The sequence below is a fragment of the Podarcis filfolensis genome (assembly GCF_964270895.1).
Source record: "Podarcis filfolensis genome assembly, chromosome: 13".
Taxonomy (NCBI): Eukaryota; Metazoa; Chordata; class Lepidosauria; order Squamata; family Lacertidae; genus Podarcis; species Podarcis filfolensis.
The window spans coordinates 45,305,773-45,321,506 of NC_139615.1; the positions used below are offsets into that span (position 1 = coordinate 45,305,773).

Genomic DNA, 15,734 nt, shown 5'->3' on the forward strand with positions numbered 1-15,734 from the left:
ACAGGAACACACACAGCTCTGCAAGATCTCACAAGAGGTGCGTCCTATAGAGGTGGTCAGGTGCATCCTATAGAGCGAAAAATACAGTAAATGCTTTTAGTGTGTGAAGGTAGTGTTAACGGAAAAATCCGAGGGCTCCCTTGGACAAAAACAAAGACACCAACCAGGATTACTTGGAGCAAAACAGCAGCCTGTAGGCTTGGCCTTTATTGAACTGTTGCAACAGGGTGCTCCCCTCACTTGCAGGAGAGAGGAGGGACCCAGAAAAATGGTGTGAAACTGCCACCCTGTAGATCAAGACCATCCCCAGAAACATCATACATAATTGAGAGGTAAATATGGATGATTGGCAGAGAAGCTGAAGGAAGTCCAAAAAGAAATAATTTGTGAAAATTTGGATAAAATTGTATATTTGTGTTGAAAATTAATAAAAATTATTTTTTAAAAAAAGAGAGACAAGGTGAGGCAGGATCCATGGGGCAGCAGATCTCAATGTAGATCCTCATTTCCCCAATGTTTTTGATGTAGTTCTTCACTCACTGAGTCTTCTTTTTTATATATACTTTTCAAATTTATACATTTCATTAGTTTTACAATCAATTTCACATTTCAAAATTTGACTTCCTTCCCCCTCTTTCTGCAGTTCTTTAAATTTGTTTTTAAATATCTTCTGCATATCCAGATTCATTTGGCTTGCTCATTTAATTATCTACTGTAAATATGCACTGCAGGTTATTACAATAATCTTGCCAATGTTTTCATCTGTTTACAATTTCTCTGTAAATATTCAATAAACCGTTTCCATTCTTTTGTAAAAAACTTGTTATCTTGATTTCTTATTCTTCTGGTGAGTTTTGCCATTTCTGCATATTCCATAAGTTTTTGTATCCATTCTTCCTTTGCTGGGACTTCTGCTTCTTTCCACTTTGGGGCAAGTAATATTCTTGCCCCCGTAGTAGCATCTCACTGCTTCTTCTCTAGCAGCGAACGAGGGGTGCCATTTTGTGGTCCGCCTCGGGTGCCAAAATGTTCGTAACTTTTCCGCACAGGGAATGTTGCTCCAGCCCGTTGATAGACCTTGTGGGGGGCCGGACTATATTTCGGGGGGAGGGAAATGAACAAATTTCTATGCCCCACATATAACCCAGAGATGCATTTTAAATAAAAGGACACATTCTGCTCATGTAAAAACACGCTGATTCCCAGACCATCCACGGGTCGGATTGAGAAGGCGATTGGGCCGCATCTGGCCCCCGGGCCTTAGTTTTCCTACCCATGCTCCACACCTTCCCTTCTTTATGGTCCATCTCATCTCTCTAGGAATCAGTCCCAGCACTTTAACACTTCACTTTCAAAACACCTTTGCCTCTATATACAGTGGTACCTCTGGTTGCAAACGGGATCTGTTCCGGAGGCCCGTTCGCAACATGATTAGAACGCAACCCACAGCGGTGCATCTGCGCACATGCAGGTTGCAATTTGCCGCTTCTGCGCATGACCGTGACATCATTTTGCGCATCTGCACATGTGTGAGCAGCGAAACCAGGAAGTAACCCTTTTCCGGTACTTCTGGGTCGCCGTGGGACGCAACCTGAAAAAACATATCATGAAGCAAACGTAACATGGGGTATGACTGTACATTTATTTTCTTCCTTGCCTAAACCACAGTTTGTGGTGAATAAGGGAAATATGATCAGGAACTTAGCAAAAGGTAGGTGTGTTTAACCCTTTCACACACACTGCTGTTCAAATGAATACCATCATTCAGCACACACACACACACACACACACACACACAGGACTTCCCTCCTGGCTACAGAATGTTATTTGGGTTCGAGAAATCCAGAGGCGGCATTGCTATTCTGCTTGCAGCTTAAATCAACAATGACATGACTGAATCTATGTGAAGCACCTCAGGATACTCACGGCATGATGTAGAACTTAAGGCTAAGTACCGTATTTTTCGCTCTATAAGACGCACCAGACCATAAGACGCACCTAGTTTTTGGAGGAGGAAAACAAGAAAATGAAAATTCTAAATCTCAGAGGCTAGAACAACAAGAGGGATCGCTGCACAGTGAAAGCAGCTATCCCTCTTGCTGTTCTGGCTACTGGGATAGCTGCACAGCCTGCATTCGCTCCATAAGACGCACATACATTTCCCCTTACTTTTTAGGAGGGAAAAAGTGAGTCTTATGGAGCAAAAAATACGGTACTTTATTTTGCAATTTCCTTGGGGTTTTTTTGGAAAGGAAGCTCATGTAGATGAAATAGCTTAGGGAGGGGAGCAGAATTTAACTTCCCTCCTCACATTTTAAAGTATTCTCCAATTTTTGCTCAGTTCCTCCTCCCTGTTGCCTCACCCCGCTGCCACTGTCAGTATTCTTATTTATTTATTATTATTAGCTACAGACACTGCAAACCTGACTCTGGGGGCAGCCATCTTTTTTGTACGCTTCCCTTGAGGAAGAGACAAACAAGGCCTGCAGGTTTTGCTTTTCCTACTGAAACAGCGGGGCAGCTTGCAACGTATATAAAACCATAATTAAACATTAGAAAACTTTCCTATATACAGGGATGCCTTCAGATGGCTCAGGGGTCAGATAACTCCATAGCTTCATAGCTTCCGATGAACATAGGGACGTCCTAAGGAAAAGCGGGTCATTCTGGAATCAAAGCAGAAACTTGGACGGCTTCTGCAGACCCTGGAAAACGGGGAAACTCGGAGGGTCTGCATTTATTTAAGCTAAATAAATGCAAAACTTGTTTCTGAGAAAGCAGGCTGAGAATTGCACTGCTAGTCTTAGACAGAAGGTTGTTTAACCTATCTGCCTTAACTTTTAGATACAGGGGCAGCTGATCGTTTGGGTTCTTTGCTTTCCGAAACAGATGATGCAGCAGCTTTCAAAAAGCAAAACTAAATATATAATCTTGTTTGTGTGGTGGGTCTATACACCAAACAAACAAACAGACCAACCGATAACCTCAAAGTAAGGTTTCTATATCCTGTTCTAATTTTGTTGTCTTCATTTCAACTCTGCTTAGCGATATGCGCCTTTCATTCCATGACCTTTAGGTCTCTCTGCTGACAAAACTCCCCGCTTCCCAGTCTACCCACTTCGGTCCATAAAAGTTTATGCCATAATAAAGTGGCCTGTCTTAAAGGTGACTGGGAGGGTTTTGTTGTTTTTCCTTCAACAGATACCGGTAAATATAGGGCCACCCCTCTGGAATCCCGAAGCGTTTGTTTCCACAAATCAGGACTGCGGTCACGATTTTGTAAACTGCAAAACGAAACCACATTCCACATTCGCTTGTGATCACTGTTGCTTTTGTTCGGTTAATTGCGTATTTTAAAAGTGCCCAGTGTTTTGGGAGCAGGCAAGGCTGCGATTCATAGCAACACCAGGAGCAGAGCATAGTATTTTGGTGAATGAGCTGAATGTGCACACACACACCATACATTTAAAACATATTCCCCCTCCCAACAATCCTGTGGACCAGGGGTAGGCAACCTAAGGCCCGGGGGCTGGATCCGGCCCAATCGCCTTCTAAATCCAGCCTGCAGACAGTCTGGGAATCAGCATATTTTTTCATGAGTAGAATGTGTGCTTTTATTTAAAATGCATCTCTGGGTTATTTGTGGGGCATAGGAATTCGTTCCTATTTTTCCCCCAAAATATAGTCCGGCCAGTTGACCGGCCCACACCTGGAAAAGGTTGCTGACCCCTGCTGTGAACTGTAATGTGCCATTCATGGACCTACAATTCTAGCACCTTTATCAAACTACCGTTCTGAGCATTATTTCTTTAGGGTGGGCGAGTGTCTGGTGTGTCCTGAATCTTGCAAACGGATATCTTTGTTTAAAACGTTGGCATTTCTGCTATTTTGACTAGATGTATTTAATGTATGGGTGGCGCTGTGGGTTAAACCACAGATCCTAGGGCTTGCCGATCAGAAGGCAGGCGGTTCGAATCCCCACGACGGGGTGAGCTGCCGTTGCTCGGTCCCTGCTCCTGCCCACCTAGGAGTTCGAAAGCACATCAAAGTGCAAGTAGATAAATAGGTACTGCTTTGGCGGGAAGGTGAATGGCGTTTCCGTGCGCTGCTCTGGTTCGCCAGAAGCGGCCTAGTCATGCTGGCCACATGACCCGGAAGCTGTATGCCGGCTCCCTTGACCAGTAAATTGAGATGAACGTCACAACCCCAGAGTCGGTCACGACTGGACCTAATGGTCAGGGGTCCCTTTACCTTTACCTATTTAATGTATGTATTTTAGTGCATTAGCTTTCATAGAATTAAAGAATCTTAGAGTTGGAAAGGACCCAAGAGTCATCTAGTTCAGTCCCTTGCCATGCAGAAATCTCACGTTAAAGCTTCCATGACAGATGACCATCCAACCTCTGCTTAAAAACCTCTAAGGAAGGAGATTCCACAAATTCCGGAGTGAGACTGTTCCACTGTCAAACAGCTCTTACTGTCAGAAAGTTTACACTTCAGGTTACAGACGCTTCAGGTTACAGACTCCGCTAACCCAGAAACAGTGCTTCAGGTTAAGAACTTTGCTTCAGGATGAGAACAGAAATCATGCTCCAGCAGCGCGGCAGCAGCAGAAGGCTGCATTAGCTAAGTGGTGCTTCAGGTTAAGAACAGTTTCAGGTTAAGTACGGACCTCCGGAACGAATTAAGTACTTAACCCGAGCTACCACTGTATTATGGAATAAGATGTCCCTAAAAGGGACGCGGGCGGTGCTGTGGGTTAAACCACAGAGCCTAGGACTTGTCGATCAGAAGGTCGGTGGTTCGAATCCCCGCGACAGGGTAAGCTCCCATTGCTCGGTCCCTGCTCCTGCCAACCTAGCAGTTCAAAAGCACGTCAAAGTGCAAGTAGATAAATAGGTACCGCTCCGGTGGGAAGGTAAACAGCGTTTCCGTGCGCTGCTCTGGTTTCGCCAGAAGCAGTTATGCTGGCCACATGAGCTGTACGCCGGCTCCCATGGCCCATAAAGCGAGATGAGCGCCGCAACCCCAGAGTCGGTCACGACTGGACTTAATGGTCAGGGATCCCTTTACCTTTAAGATGTCCCTATTTTCATCGGAGAAATTTTGAAGGGTACGTGATTTGTATAATTTGCATATTGCTATGCACAAGGCGGAAGGGACGCGGGTGGCGCTGTGGTCTAAACCACAGAGCCTAGGGTTTGCCGATCGGAAGGTCAGTGGTTCGAATCCCTGTGACAGGGTGAGCTCCCATCGCTCGGTCCCAGCTCCTGCCCACCTAGCAGTTTGAAAGTACGTCAAAGTGCAAGTAGATAAATAGGTACCACCCCAGCAGGAAAGTAAACGGTGTTTCCATGCGCTGCTCTGGTTTGCCAGAAGCGGCTTAGTCATGCTGGCCACATGACCCGGAAAAACTGTCTGCGGCTCCCTTGGCCACTAAAGCGAGATGAGCGTCACAACCCCAGAGTCGTTTGCAACTGGACTTAACTGTCAGGGGTCCTTTACCTTTATGCAGAAGGCGGTTTACAAGATGAAGAACCAACAAAATAAATAGAACACATTTTAGAACAGTATGTCCCAATACAAACAAGTCAATAATAAAACATATGACTTAAAATACAGTAGTACCTCAGGTTACAGACGCTTCAGGTTACAGACGCTTCAGGTTACTGACGCTTCAGGTTACAGACTCCGCTAACCCAGAAATAGTACCTCGGATTAAGAACTTTGCTTCAGGATGAGAACAGAAATTATGCTCCGGCGGTGCAGCGGCAGCGGGAGGCCCCATTACCTAAAGTGGTGCTTCAGGTTATGAATAGTTTCAGATTAAGAACAGACCTCCAGGACGAATTAAGTTCTTAACCTGAGATACCACTGTAAACAACTTCTATAAAATAAAGTAATATTCAACAATTCATTAGAATATAATAATACACAATAAAATTAATTCTCAAAATACCAGCAAATAATAAGTAAAGAGAAATCCCCCTCAACCATTGTTCTAAATAATTACTAAATTATTATCAGCAGAAACAACAGCTGCAAATTCCGGCATTGCAAGGGGTTGGACTAGATGATCCTCAGGGACCCTTCCAACTCTACATTTCTAGGATTCTACTGTTTGTAAGCCGCTTTGGCATTTATTTGAATGAAAAGCGGCATAGAAACTGAATCAATCCATCCATCCATCCATCCATCCATCCAGTGGTCAGGTCCCGGGACAGTGGGGGCCAAAGAGATGCCCCCTTCCCTTTGGGAAGATGGTTCTTCTGCTCCTCTCGGCCCGGCGTCTCCTTTCCCCTCTCCAGGTTCCCAAGGGGCTTCCGATAGGCGAGCGCGCTGCTTAAGCCTGCGCGCAACGCCCAGCAGGGGCCGCCCTGAGGCCGAGCGAGGGCCGGCTGCAGCAGGCGGCGAAAGGGGAGGCGAGAAGTCAGCGGACGAGTCCCGGGGAAGGGAGGAGGAGCAGGAGGAGAGGAGGCGTTGCACTGCAGCACCAGCAGCTCCGGACCAGAGAGGAAGGAAAGGAGAGAGAGAGAAAGACGCGCGCTCCTCGGAGCAGCCGGAGGAAGTGCCGCCGGCTCCGGATCGCAGCAGCTCCTCTGCCCGCCAAGGCCGTCTCCAAGCGGGGCGCCAAAGCTCCCCACCCTCCCGGCGCCGCGGTCCCCCCGTGCGCAACAGGGCGCGCGTCATGGCGCACCGGGGTGGCCGGGCGCTCGCCGCCTTTCTCCTCGCTGTCACGGCGGCAGGTAAGCGCGGCGGGGGCTGGAAAGTCAGCAGCGCGCTCCGAGCCTTCCCTCTCTTTTTCAAAAAACCAGGCTTGCCGTCCTTAACCCCGCTTTTCCTTAGGAGGGAGAGAGGCGCGCAGAAGGCGACGCGACTCGCTTTCTTGGGTAGGCAGGGGGAGCGCTGCGCTCTTGGGAGGCGTTGGTACCGGCTTGGAAGCGCACGAGGGGGGCGGCAGAGACCAGGAATAAACTCGGTGGAAGGAGCCGTCTGGAGGTCCCCGGGGGAAATGTAGATTTCTTTACGCGCGCCTTTCCTTCCCCCAAAGAGCGCGAGGACCAGATTTCCAAGCGCAACGTTTTGGGTCCGATCGGGCTGCAGTTCCTAAGCACTTGGCGCTTGAAAATATGGCACACTGAAACCAGGGGCGCTTACTTGCGAGTAAAGAGGGGCAGGGGGTGCCAGTGAACAGGGCAATATTTAGAAGCCGATGGTTTGCATTCGAAGGGATGGTTTGGAGTGAATGTGCCCAGGCCCATCATCTCTCCGGGTTCCTCGAAGGAGAGTGCGCGCGTGTTCTCGTGGGCGGGCGGGGGGGCACTTACTTATCGTCAAATATTTGGCGGAGAAAGAGGAGAGGTGGTGTGTAAAATCGAAATTTAAGCGTTGCAAAGGTGGCTCTCTTGCTGGTGAGAGCAGGAATATGAAGCAAAGGGTACTGTACCGTGCCCAGAGTTTTACTCAGCAAATTGCAATGGACACGGGGGTTTATTTCGTCTCTGTTAGGTAGATATGGCTAAACTGGCTGCTCCTTGTCATGGGATAGCAGCTAAGAAGCAAAGGGTTAAAACAAGTCCCTAATTTTCCCTTCTGTGACCTGTCACAGAATACCTGTGAAAAGTTCAGCTGGAGGGGCAGTCATTAATAGCAGAGGGCTATTTCATAACTTTTGTAAAAGCCTACATCTAAAGCGACTGCGTCCAACATATATTTGCAAATGCACCTATTGTTTTGGCGTGTTAGTTGAAAAGCCAGGAATGGCTGCGCGTCAAGTATTAATTGGGTGGCAAACTCACTTAGCTGCTGTTTATTCCATTTATACATGGATCAGTGCCACAGTTAGCTTCTTTCCTTGTGCTGCTACAAATATCCTATCCTTCTTAAACCCAGATCAGTTTTCAAAATATTCATTAGGCTGTTTTAAATGCTATACTTAAACATAGCAACATACCTATGCAAACCATATAACTGTAAATAAATCCCTTTTAGAATCATGACATTTTAGAGTTTAGAGATCATTGCAGAGGGTTGGACTAGACGACTACCATTCTTTGAGTCTGTAACTCCCTATTTAGTGTACTTCTGAGAAAACATGAGTAAATCCTAACATAAAATATTAGCATTGCACTGCATGATTTCCGTAATTGGTTAATAGTAGTAGTCACAACATCACCCAGAAATAGTAGGCAAACAACATTCAACTCTTCATCACGTAGGGCAGGCATAGCACAGCAGCACAGAGCTGTGTAGACTGTATTCCATGAGCTAAAAAATAAGTTTGTACCCAAGTTGTCCCATTACTCTTCATGTTTCTTTGGTAATCCTATTGTGTACACATGGGTTCACCATTCTCTTTGGCGTCCTGTCTCCGCCACCACTTTTTTTGTTTCGTAGAGATTCTATGCTGGGAAAGCTGAATTGTAACCTATAGGTAAAGGTAAAGGACAGTTAAGTCCAGTCACGAACGACTCTGGGGTTGCGGTGCTCATCTCGCTTTACAGGCCAAGGGAGCCGGCGCTTGTCTGCAGACAGTTTTTCCGGGTCATGCGGCCAGCATGACTAAGCCACTTCTGGCAAAACCAGAGCAGTGCATGGAAACGCCATTTACCTTCCCGCCGGAGCGGTACCTATTTATCTACTTGCACTTTGACGTGCTTTCGAACTGCTAGGTTGGCAGGAGCTGGGACTGAGCAACGGGAGCTCACCCCGTTGCAGGGATTCGAACCGCCAACCTTCCAATTGGCAAGCCCTAGGCTCAGTGGTTTAGACCACAGCACCACCAGCACCCCACTGCCACCTGTGTCCCATAACCTATAGATTATGCCTATTGGATAGATTTGCCTAAATCTGTTTCTGCTTCCCCTCGCCATTTCTTCTTCTTTTTCATAATTTTTTTGGCTCATGCAAAGCTTGATGACGGATGAAAAACTAAACCCCCAAACATTGGAGTGCCTCCCCCGAATACCAGGAAAAATTTTTCAGAAACTCCTTGGACTTCTGAGATTTCAGCAGGTGTTGCCTGCCTGCATACTTCCAAGCACACTGCTCCACAAGGGTTAGAGATTTGCTTTAAAAGATGGGGTGAAGACTGCAGTCCTATACACACTTACCTGAGGATACATTACACTGAACTCAGTGGAACTAGCTTTTGAGTCAACAAAGCTGACTTCAAGCTCTCAGTACCATATTATTGGGCTTTTCTGTGCTTCTTTGAAGCATGCAACTTTAGAGGGAAGCAGCCTGGCTGCCACAGGCTGGGGTTCTTCAAGTCACAGGAAAACTCAAGAGAGGGCAAAATTGACCGGGTGGCGCTGTGAGTTAAACCACAGAGCCTAGGACTTGCTGATCAGAAGGTGGCGGTTCGAATCCCCGCGACGGAGTGAGCTCCCGTTGCTCAGTCCCTGCTCCTGCCAACCTAGCAGTTCAAAAGCACGTCAAAGTGCAAGTAGATAAATAGGTACCGCTCTGGCGGGAAGGTAAACGCCGTTTCCGTGCGCTGCTCTGGTTCGCCAGAAGCGGCTTAGTTATGCTGGCCACATGACCCAGAAGCTCCCTCGACCATGAGCGCTGCAACCCCAGAGTCGGTTACGACTGGACCTAATGGTCAGGGGACCCTTTACCTTTACAGTGGTACCTTGGTTATCAATCCTAATCCATTTCGGGAGCCCGTTCAACTCCCGGAACCATTCGAAAACCAAGGTGTGACTTCTGATTGGCTGCAGAAGCTTCGTGCACTCTGTTGGATGTTGGTTTCCGAAAAACGTTCGCAAACTGGAACACTCACTTCGGGTTTGAGGCTTTCGGGAGCTGATTTGTTCTGGAGCCAAGCCGTTTGACAACCAAGGTACCACTGTATTGGAGTGGTTCGGGCCAGCCAGCCCCAGAATTGGAGTTGCTCCCAAGCAGTACTAAAAGAATGGTTCACTTTGTATTGGAAGCTTCGCGCAGTTTATGAGGTCAGTTGCCGTCACCAAAGCAATTTGCCTTCAGGGTCCAAAAATAGTAAAATTCCATTGCTCACCGAAGGTGACTGTCACAGTGCAAAGTACGCAACCATGAGATGTTTTTTCCCCTTAAGAAACAGGGGATAGATGTACTGGCCTACCTACAACATCCAGTAAATAATTGAAAGCAGCCAGTGTTAGAGCAGAAGGTCAAAATGTTCAACATACGATTCGGAGAATTACCTTTACAGAGTAACTCAGTACAAGATTTTGTTCTTGAAGGGAGCTTGGGAGAGAATGACGCCTTGGTCGCTGGTTGGCAGAACTGCCACAGCGTCAGAGAGAGGCAAGGCTGGGATCTTTAACAGATGTGCAAAAGAAGGAATTTTGGCAAGTCCTGCAGCCAAGCTGGTGCCAAATGTCTTGTTCTGCTTTCCTTTGAACCACATCAGTAAAGATGAGAGGGGGTGGGGCTTGTCATCTGGGCAGCCCAGGACCTCCAGACATACTGACCAGGCTTGCACCGCAGGGAGGTCACTTCAGTGCTGCTAATGCAGCAGTTTAGCTTCACCCCTGGAGGCACACTCCATTGTCTCCTGAGATGCCAGCAAGTGGATTTATACTGGACCATCCCCACAATAGGACGCGGGTGGCGCTGTGGGTTAAACCACAGAGCCTAGGACTTGCCAATCAGAAGGTAGGTGGTTCGAATCCCCGCAACGGGGTGAGCTGTTGCTCGGTCCCTGCTCCTGCCAACCTAGCAGTTCGAAAGCACGTCAAAGTACAAGTAGATAAATAGGTACCACTCTGGCGGGAAGGTAAACGGCGTTTCCGTGCGCTGCTCTGGTTCGCCAGAAGTGGCTTAGTCATGCTGGCCACATGACCCGGAAGCTGTACACCGGCTCCCTCGGCCAGTAAAGCGAGATGAGCGCCGCAACCCCAGAGTCGGCCACGAGTGGACCTAATGGTCAGGGGTCCCTTTACCTTTACCTTTTATCCCCACAATATTCCACTTCATTGGTTTTCCTGCTTTCCCCCCGGTTAACCATGTTCCTGTTGTCAAGTGGGCCGTACTTGCACTGTACAGTCTTCCTCACACTCTACAATGTAGCTAAACACAGTTATTCTCAAGCAGCTTGCTCAAAGCAAGTCGCTGAACTTGTTTGGGGCTGCAAGCTGTCTCCAAGGCAGCACCATCAAAGCTGTGCTTTTCGTTTTCCCAGTCCCCGCTTTCTGGATCTTTTCGACAGCGGCGGCAGGCGGCGTCTCCCCATTCTGATTCTTGTTGTTGCATGGTTTTGTGGTTGCCTGGAAACAGAAAGTCTTTTCTGCTTGTTGACATAATTTGCGATAATTTGCTCTTTCCTTTGTTCCTGCAGTATTTATTGTTGTACAAAACAACCTGGGGACCGGGGACTTTTAAGCCAGTCTTGGGACAGGCCCAGCTTGATGAAAGGTATCCAGCAGCTTCCACTGTCACAAAGTATTTTGCAAGCTCACTCGAACTTCGTGCTTTGCTTCAGAGCACAGTTCCCGACAGTACAAGCCCATATGGCACTTTGTCAAATCTTCCTCTCAGATAATCAGCTGCTGTGAGTGGATCACTCTGTCCTTATAAAGTCATACGTCGGGTTACAGGCGCTTCAGGTTGCACGCTTTCGGGTTGCACAACGCGCCGAACCAGGAAGTACCGGAACAGGTTACTTCTGGGTTTCGGCGCATGTGCAGAAGCACTAAATTGTGCTTTGCGCATGCGCAGAAATGTTAAATCACAGCCTGCATGTGCACAGATGTGGCGCTGCGGGTTGCGAACGTTCGCAACCCGAGCGTCCACTGTATTGCATTCAGGCTTTGTCAGAGATCCGGTTCCTTTTTTTCTTGTTACCACGATGCATGTATAGACACCTGCTGGTGAAGGACAGAATTGTAGGGTTGGAAGGGACCCCCCCGCCCCAAGGGTCATCTAGTCCAACCCTCTGCAATGCAGGAATCTTGACACGCAGTCCCCCATCCATTTGATAACTTTTCATGCACCTGACAAAGTGTGCAGCAAAACGGTTGCACCTTCAGTGTGATTCGGCCTAAGTGAATTCAGCTATGTCAGCCTGGATAGCTCAGTTGGTTAGAGTGTGGTGCTGATAATGCCAAGGTTGCAGGTTCGATCCCTGCATATTCCTGGATTAATAATAATAATAATAATTTATTTATACCCCGCTCTCCCCGGCTCAGGGCGGCTAACACCAATAAAATCACAGTAAAAACATAATAGGGGAAAAAGAGGGGGGGGGACCAATTTAAAATACAGGTTAAAATGCAATTTAAAATGCAGCCTCATTTTAAAGTAGCTGATAAATCAAGACCATAAGGGGAGGGAAACATAAGGGTCAGACGGAGTCCAAACCAAAGGCCAGGCGGAACAGCTCTGTCTTGCAAGCCTTGCGGAAAGATGTCATGTCCCGCAGGGCCCTAGTCTCTTGTGACAGAGCGTTCCACCAAGTCGGGGCCAGTGCTGAAAAGGCCCTGGCCCTAGTTGAAACCAATCTAACCTCCTTGAGGCTCGGGACCTCCAAAGTGTTGTTATTTGTGAACCTCAAGGTCCTCCGTGGGGCATACCAGGAGAGGCGGTCCCGTAGGGGCTGGACTAGATGTTCTTCCGGATCCCTCCCTACTTCAATTCTATGATTGTTTTCGGTTTTCTGAATAATCAAGTTATTTTGCAAAGAGCCATCTCCTTGCAATCCAAAATAACATTTTTAATCTTTCTCCCCTGGACTTTTGAATAGTTTAAAAGTGGTAGCCTGGATCCCATTCTGGGGTTTAGCTTCAACTCAGTTCTTTGTAAGAAGCAGCAGCCGTTTATTACTCACCACCTGACTTTATGGCATCCTCTGCATGCTGAATGACTTTTGGCACCATGCAATTCTTGCTTAGTTATCCTGTAACTTTATAGGTCCAAAATTCACCAAGGAAATTGCAGGACACCTTAGCCTTTTGTGAACCTTGCTTGCGTGAAAAGGAATGCAAACTTTCCTCCTTGCCCCTACTTACCTGGACAGTGAAAACAGTTTAATAATAATAATAATAATAATAATAATAATTTTTATTTATATCCCGCCCTCCCCAGCCGAAGCCGGGCTCAGGGCGGCTAACAACAATCAAATAATCAAACAATCAAATAATCCAACATTCTAAAAATATTTCATTATAAAAATTAATTAAAATCAAGTTGATGGCAACCATTAAGCAAAATTCTGTGCAGGTTGCCAGAGGAGGGAGTCAGGCTGTGCCCTGACCAAAGGCCCGGTGGAACAACTCTGTCTGTATTGGCTGTAAGTCCTACCTTTTAGTAAGCGTTTATGAGATCAGCAGGGAAACCTGCTGACCCAAGGCTTTGCGTTATTTTCTCTTTTCACCATGACACTTGGATCTTAAGATTTTTATTTTACCTTAATTTTGTGGAGGGCAAATAGATACCTCTTTCCTTCTTGAATTAGGAAGCCCGGCTCTGTCTGCATCTAGTCAGTTGTGACTTGCCTGAAGTGGAAGAAATGAAATGTAACAATGGTACTTCTTCGTTTCGATTTTTTGTTTTTAAAAACGAAACCAAAACCGCTTCCTTTACAGTGGTACCTCGGGTTAAGTACAGTGGTACCTCGGGTTACATACACTTCAGGTTACATACGCTTCAGGTTACAGACTCCGCTAACCCAGAAATAGTACCTTGGGTTAAGAACTTTGCTTCAGGATGAGAACAGAAATTGTGTGGCAGCAGCGGGAGGCCCCATTAGCTAAAGTGGTGCTTCAGGTTAAGAACAGTTTCAGGTTAAGAATGGACCTCCGGAATGAATTAAGTACTTAACCCGAGGTACCACTGTACTTAATTCATTCCAGAGGTCCGTTCTTAACCTGAAACTGTTCTTAAACTGAAGCACCACTTTAGCTAATGGGGCCTGCTGCTGCTGCTGCGCCACCGCGCAATTTCTGTTCTCATCCTGAAGCAAAGTTCTTAACCCAAGGTACTATTTCTGGGTTAGTGGAGTCTGTAACTTGAAGCGTATGTATCCCAAGGTACCATCTTTCAGGGCAGATTTACAAACCTTTGGATAAACATAATAAATAAAAGCACAATCAGAAAACAACACAAGCCTTTATAAAAGCCCAAGAGAATGAAAGGGTGTCTGGTTGGGACTGAGCCTCCCGGGGGGGGGGGCGAGGGGGGAGAGAGTTGACATTGCAGCTGGCATTGCACATGACTGCTCCTAAGGAATGGGTGTGTGCATATGTTGTTTTAAATTATATTTATTTCATTTCTCTGTTTTTCTTAAAAAACATTTTGACAACAATACAAATCCAATATTACAATAAACAAAAATGTTTTGACTCCCTCCCCTTTTGCAGTTTCTTATTTTATTTTAATTTATAACACTGCATTTTCTTCCTTACTCCAGTTATTAACTACGCCTTGGTTTCCTTTTAAGTTTCATTTTAACTGTTTGGTTTAAGTTAATCCTACTAATGAACTTTGGTGCGTACAATAGCATTTCAAATAATCTACAATTTTCCCCCAGTCTCTGATGAAGTTTCTCTCCTCTTAGTTCCTTATTGCTCCCGTTACAGTGGTACCTCGGGTTACATACGCTTCAGGTTACAGACACTTCAGGTTTCAGACTCCGCTAACCCAGAAATAGTACCTCGGGTTAAGAACTTTGCTTCAGGATGAGAACAGAAATCGTGCTCCGGCGGCACAGCAGCAGCAGGAGGCCCCATTAGCTAAAGTGGTGCTTCAGGTTAAGAACAGTTTCAGGTTAAGAACGGACCCCTGGAACGAATTAAGTTCTTAACCCGAGGTACCACTGTAGTTTAATCTGCCACTCCTCCTTGGTTGGTACAGAATCTTCTTTCCATCTGCACAGGTGTGATCCTTCTGACTCCTGTAGAGCTGGGGAACAAATCTGGGGATCCATTTCTGTTTTCTTTTTAAAAAAAGATATTTATTGTGATTTTACAAAAACATAAGTTTACAAAATAGAAAGAAGTCACATAGAAAGAAAAAGATACAAAAAAGAAAACATAGAAAAATACATAAAAAAAGAAAAAAGAGGAATAAAAATACAAAATACAAAAAAACAAATAGATATAAAAGAATTAAAAAACAAATCTGTTTTTAGTAACTTTAAACTCATTAGCTTGTTTCCTTGACCTCCTCACACCTCCCCTTTTTGTATTCCCATTTAAATAATCAAATTAGCAAATCCTTACCCTCTTTCGTTTATCTTAACTCTATATCTTAACATATTATAACTCTATATTTTCATCCATTTATCAATTCATTTTTGCATATTCATATTAACTTTGTTGCTAATGCCACTTATTTTCAGTCCAACATCATTTTAACATTCATTAATTTTACAGTGTTTCTGCAGATAGTCTTTAAATTTCTTCCAATCTTCTTCCACCAACTCTTCTCCCAGGTCTCGGATTCTGCCAGTCATTTCCGCCAATTCCATATAATCCATCACCTTCATCTGCCACTCTTCCAGGGTGGGTAACTCTTGTGTCTTCCAATACTTTGCAATAAGTATTCTTGCTGCTGTTGTTGCGTACATAAAGAAAGTTCTATCCTTCTTTGGCACCAATTGGCCGACTATGCCCAGGAGAAAGGCCTCTGGTTTCTTCAGGAAGGTATATTTAAATACCTTTTTCATTTCATTATATATCATCTCCCAGAAAGCCTTAATCTTTGGGCACGTCCACCAAAGGTGAAAGAATGTACCTTCATTTTCTTTA

At 45.9% G+C, this 15,734-nt stretch overlaps 1 protein-coding gene across 4 annotated transcripts in view; it reads left to right on the forward strand.

The window, feature by feature from the left end:
* The first annotated feature begins 1,674 nt into the window (after positions 1-1,674).
* The window catches only part of PARM1 (prostate androgen-regulated mucin-like protein 1), a 45,803-nt gene continuing 31,743 nt past the window's right edge, over positions 1,675-15,734 (forward strand). The window contains exons 1-3 of one of the 4 annotated variants that reach the window (XM_083583186.1): positions 1,736-1,934; positions 2,845-2,990; positions 6,331-6,746. In XM_083583186.1, coding sequence (XP_083439312.1) covers positions 2,890-2,990; positions 6,331-6,746 — 517 coding nt within the window. In that variant the 5' untranslated portion in view covers positions 1,736-1,934; positions 2,845-2,889. Of the gene's footprint in view, positions 1,712-1,735; positions 1,935-2,483; positions 2,991-6,210; positions 6,747-15,734 lie in introns of those variants that run through there. The other 3 variants (XM_083583184.1, XM_083583185.1, XM_083583183.1) reach the window with 3 other exon arrangements.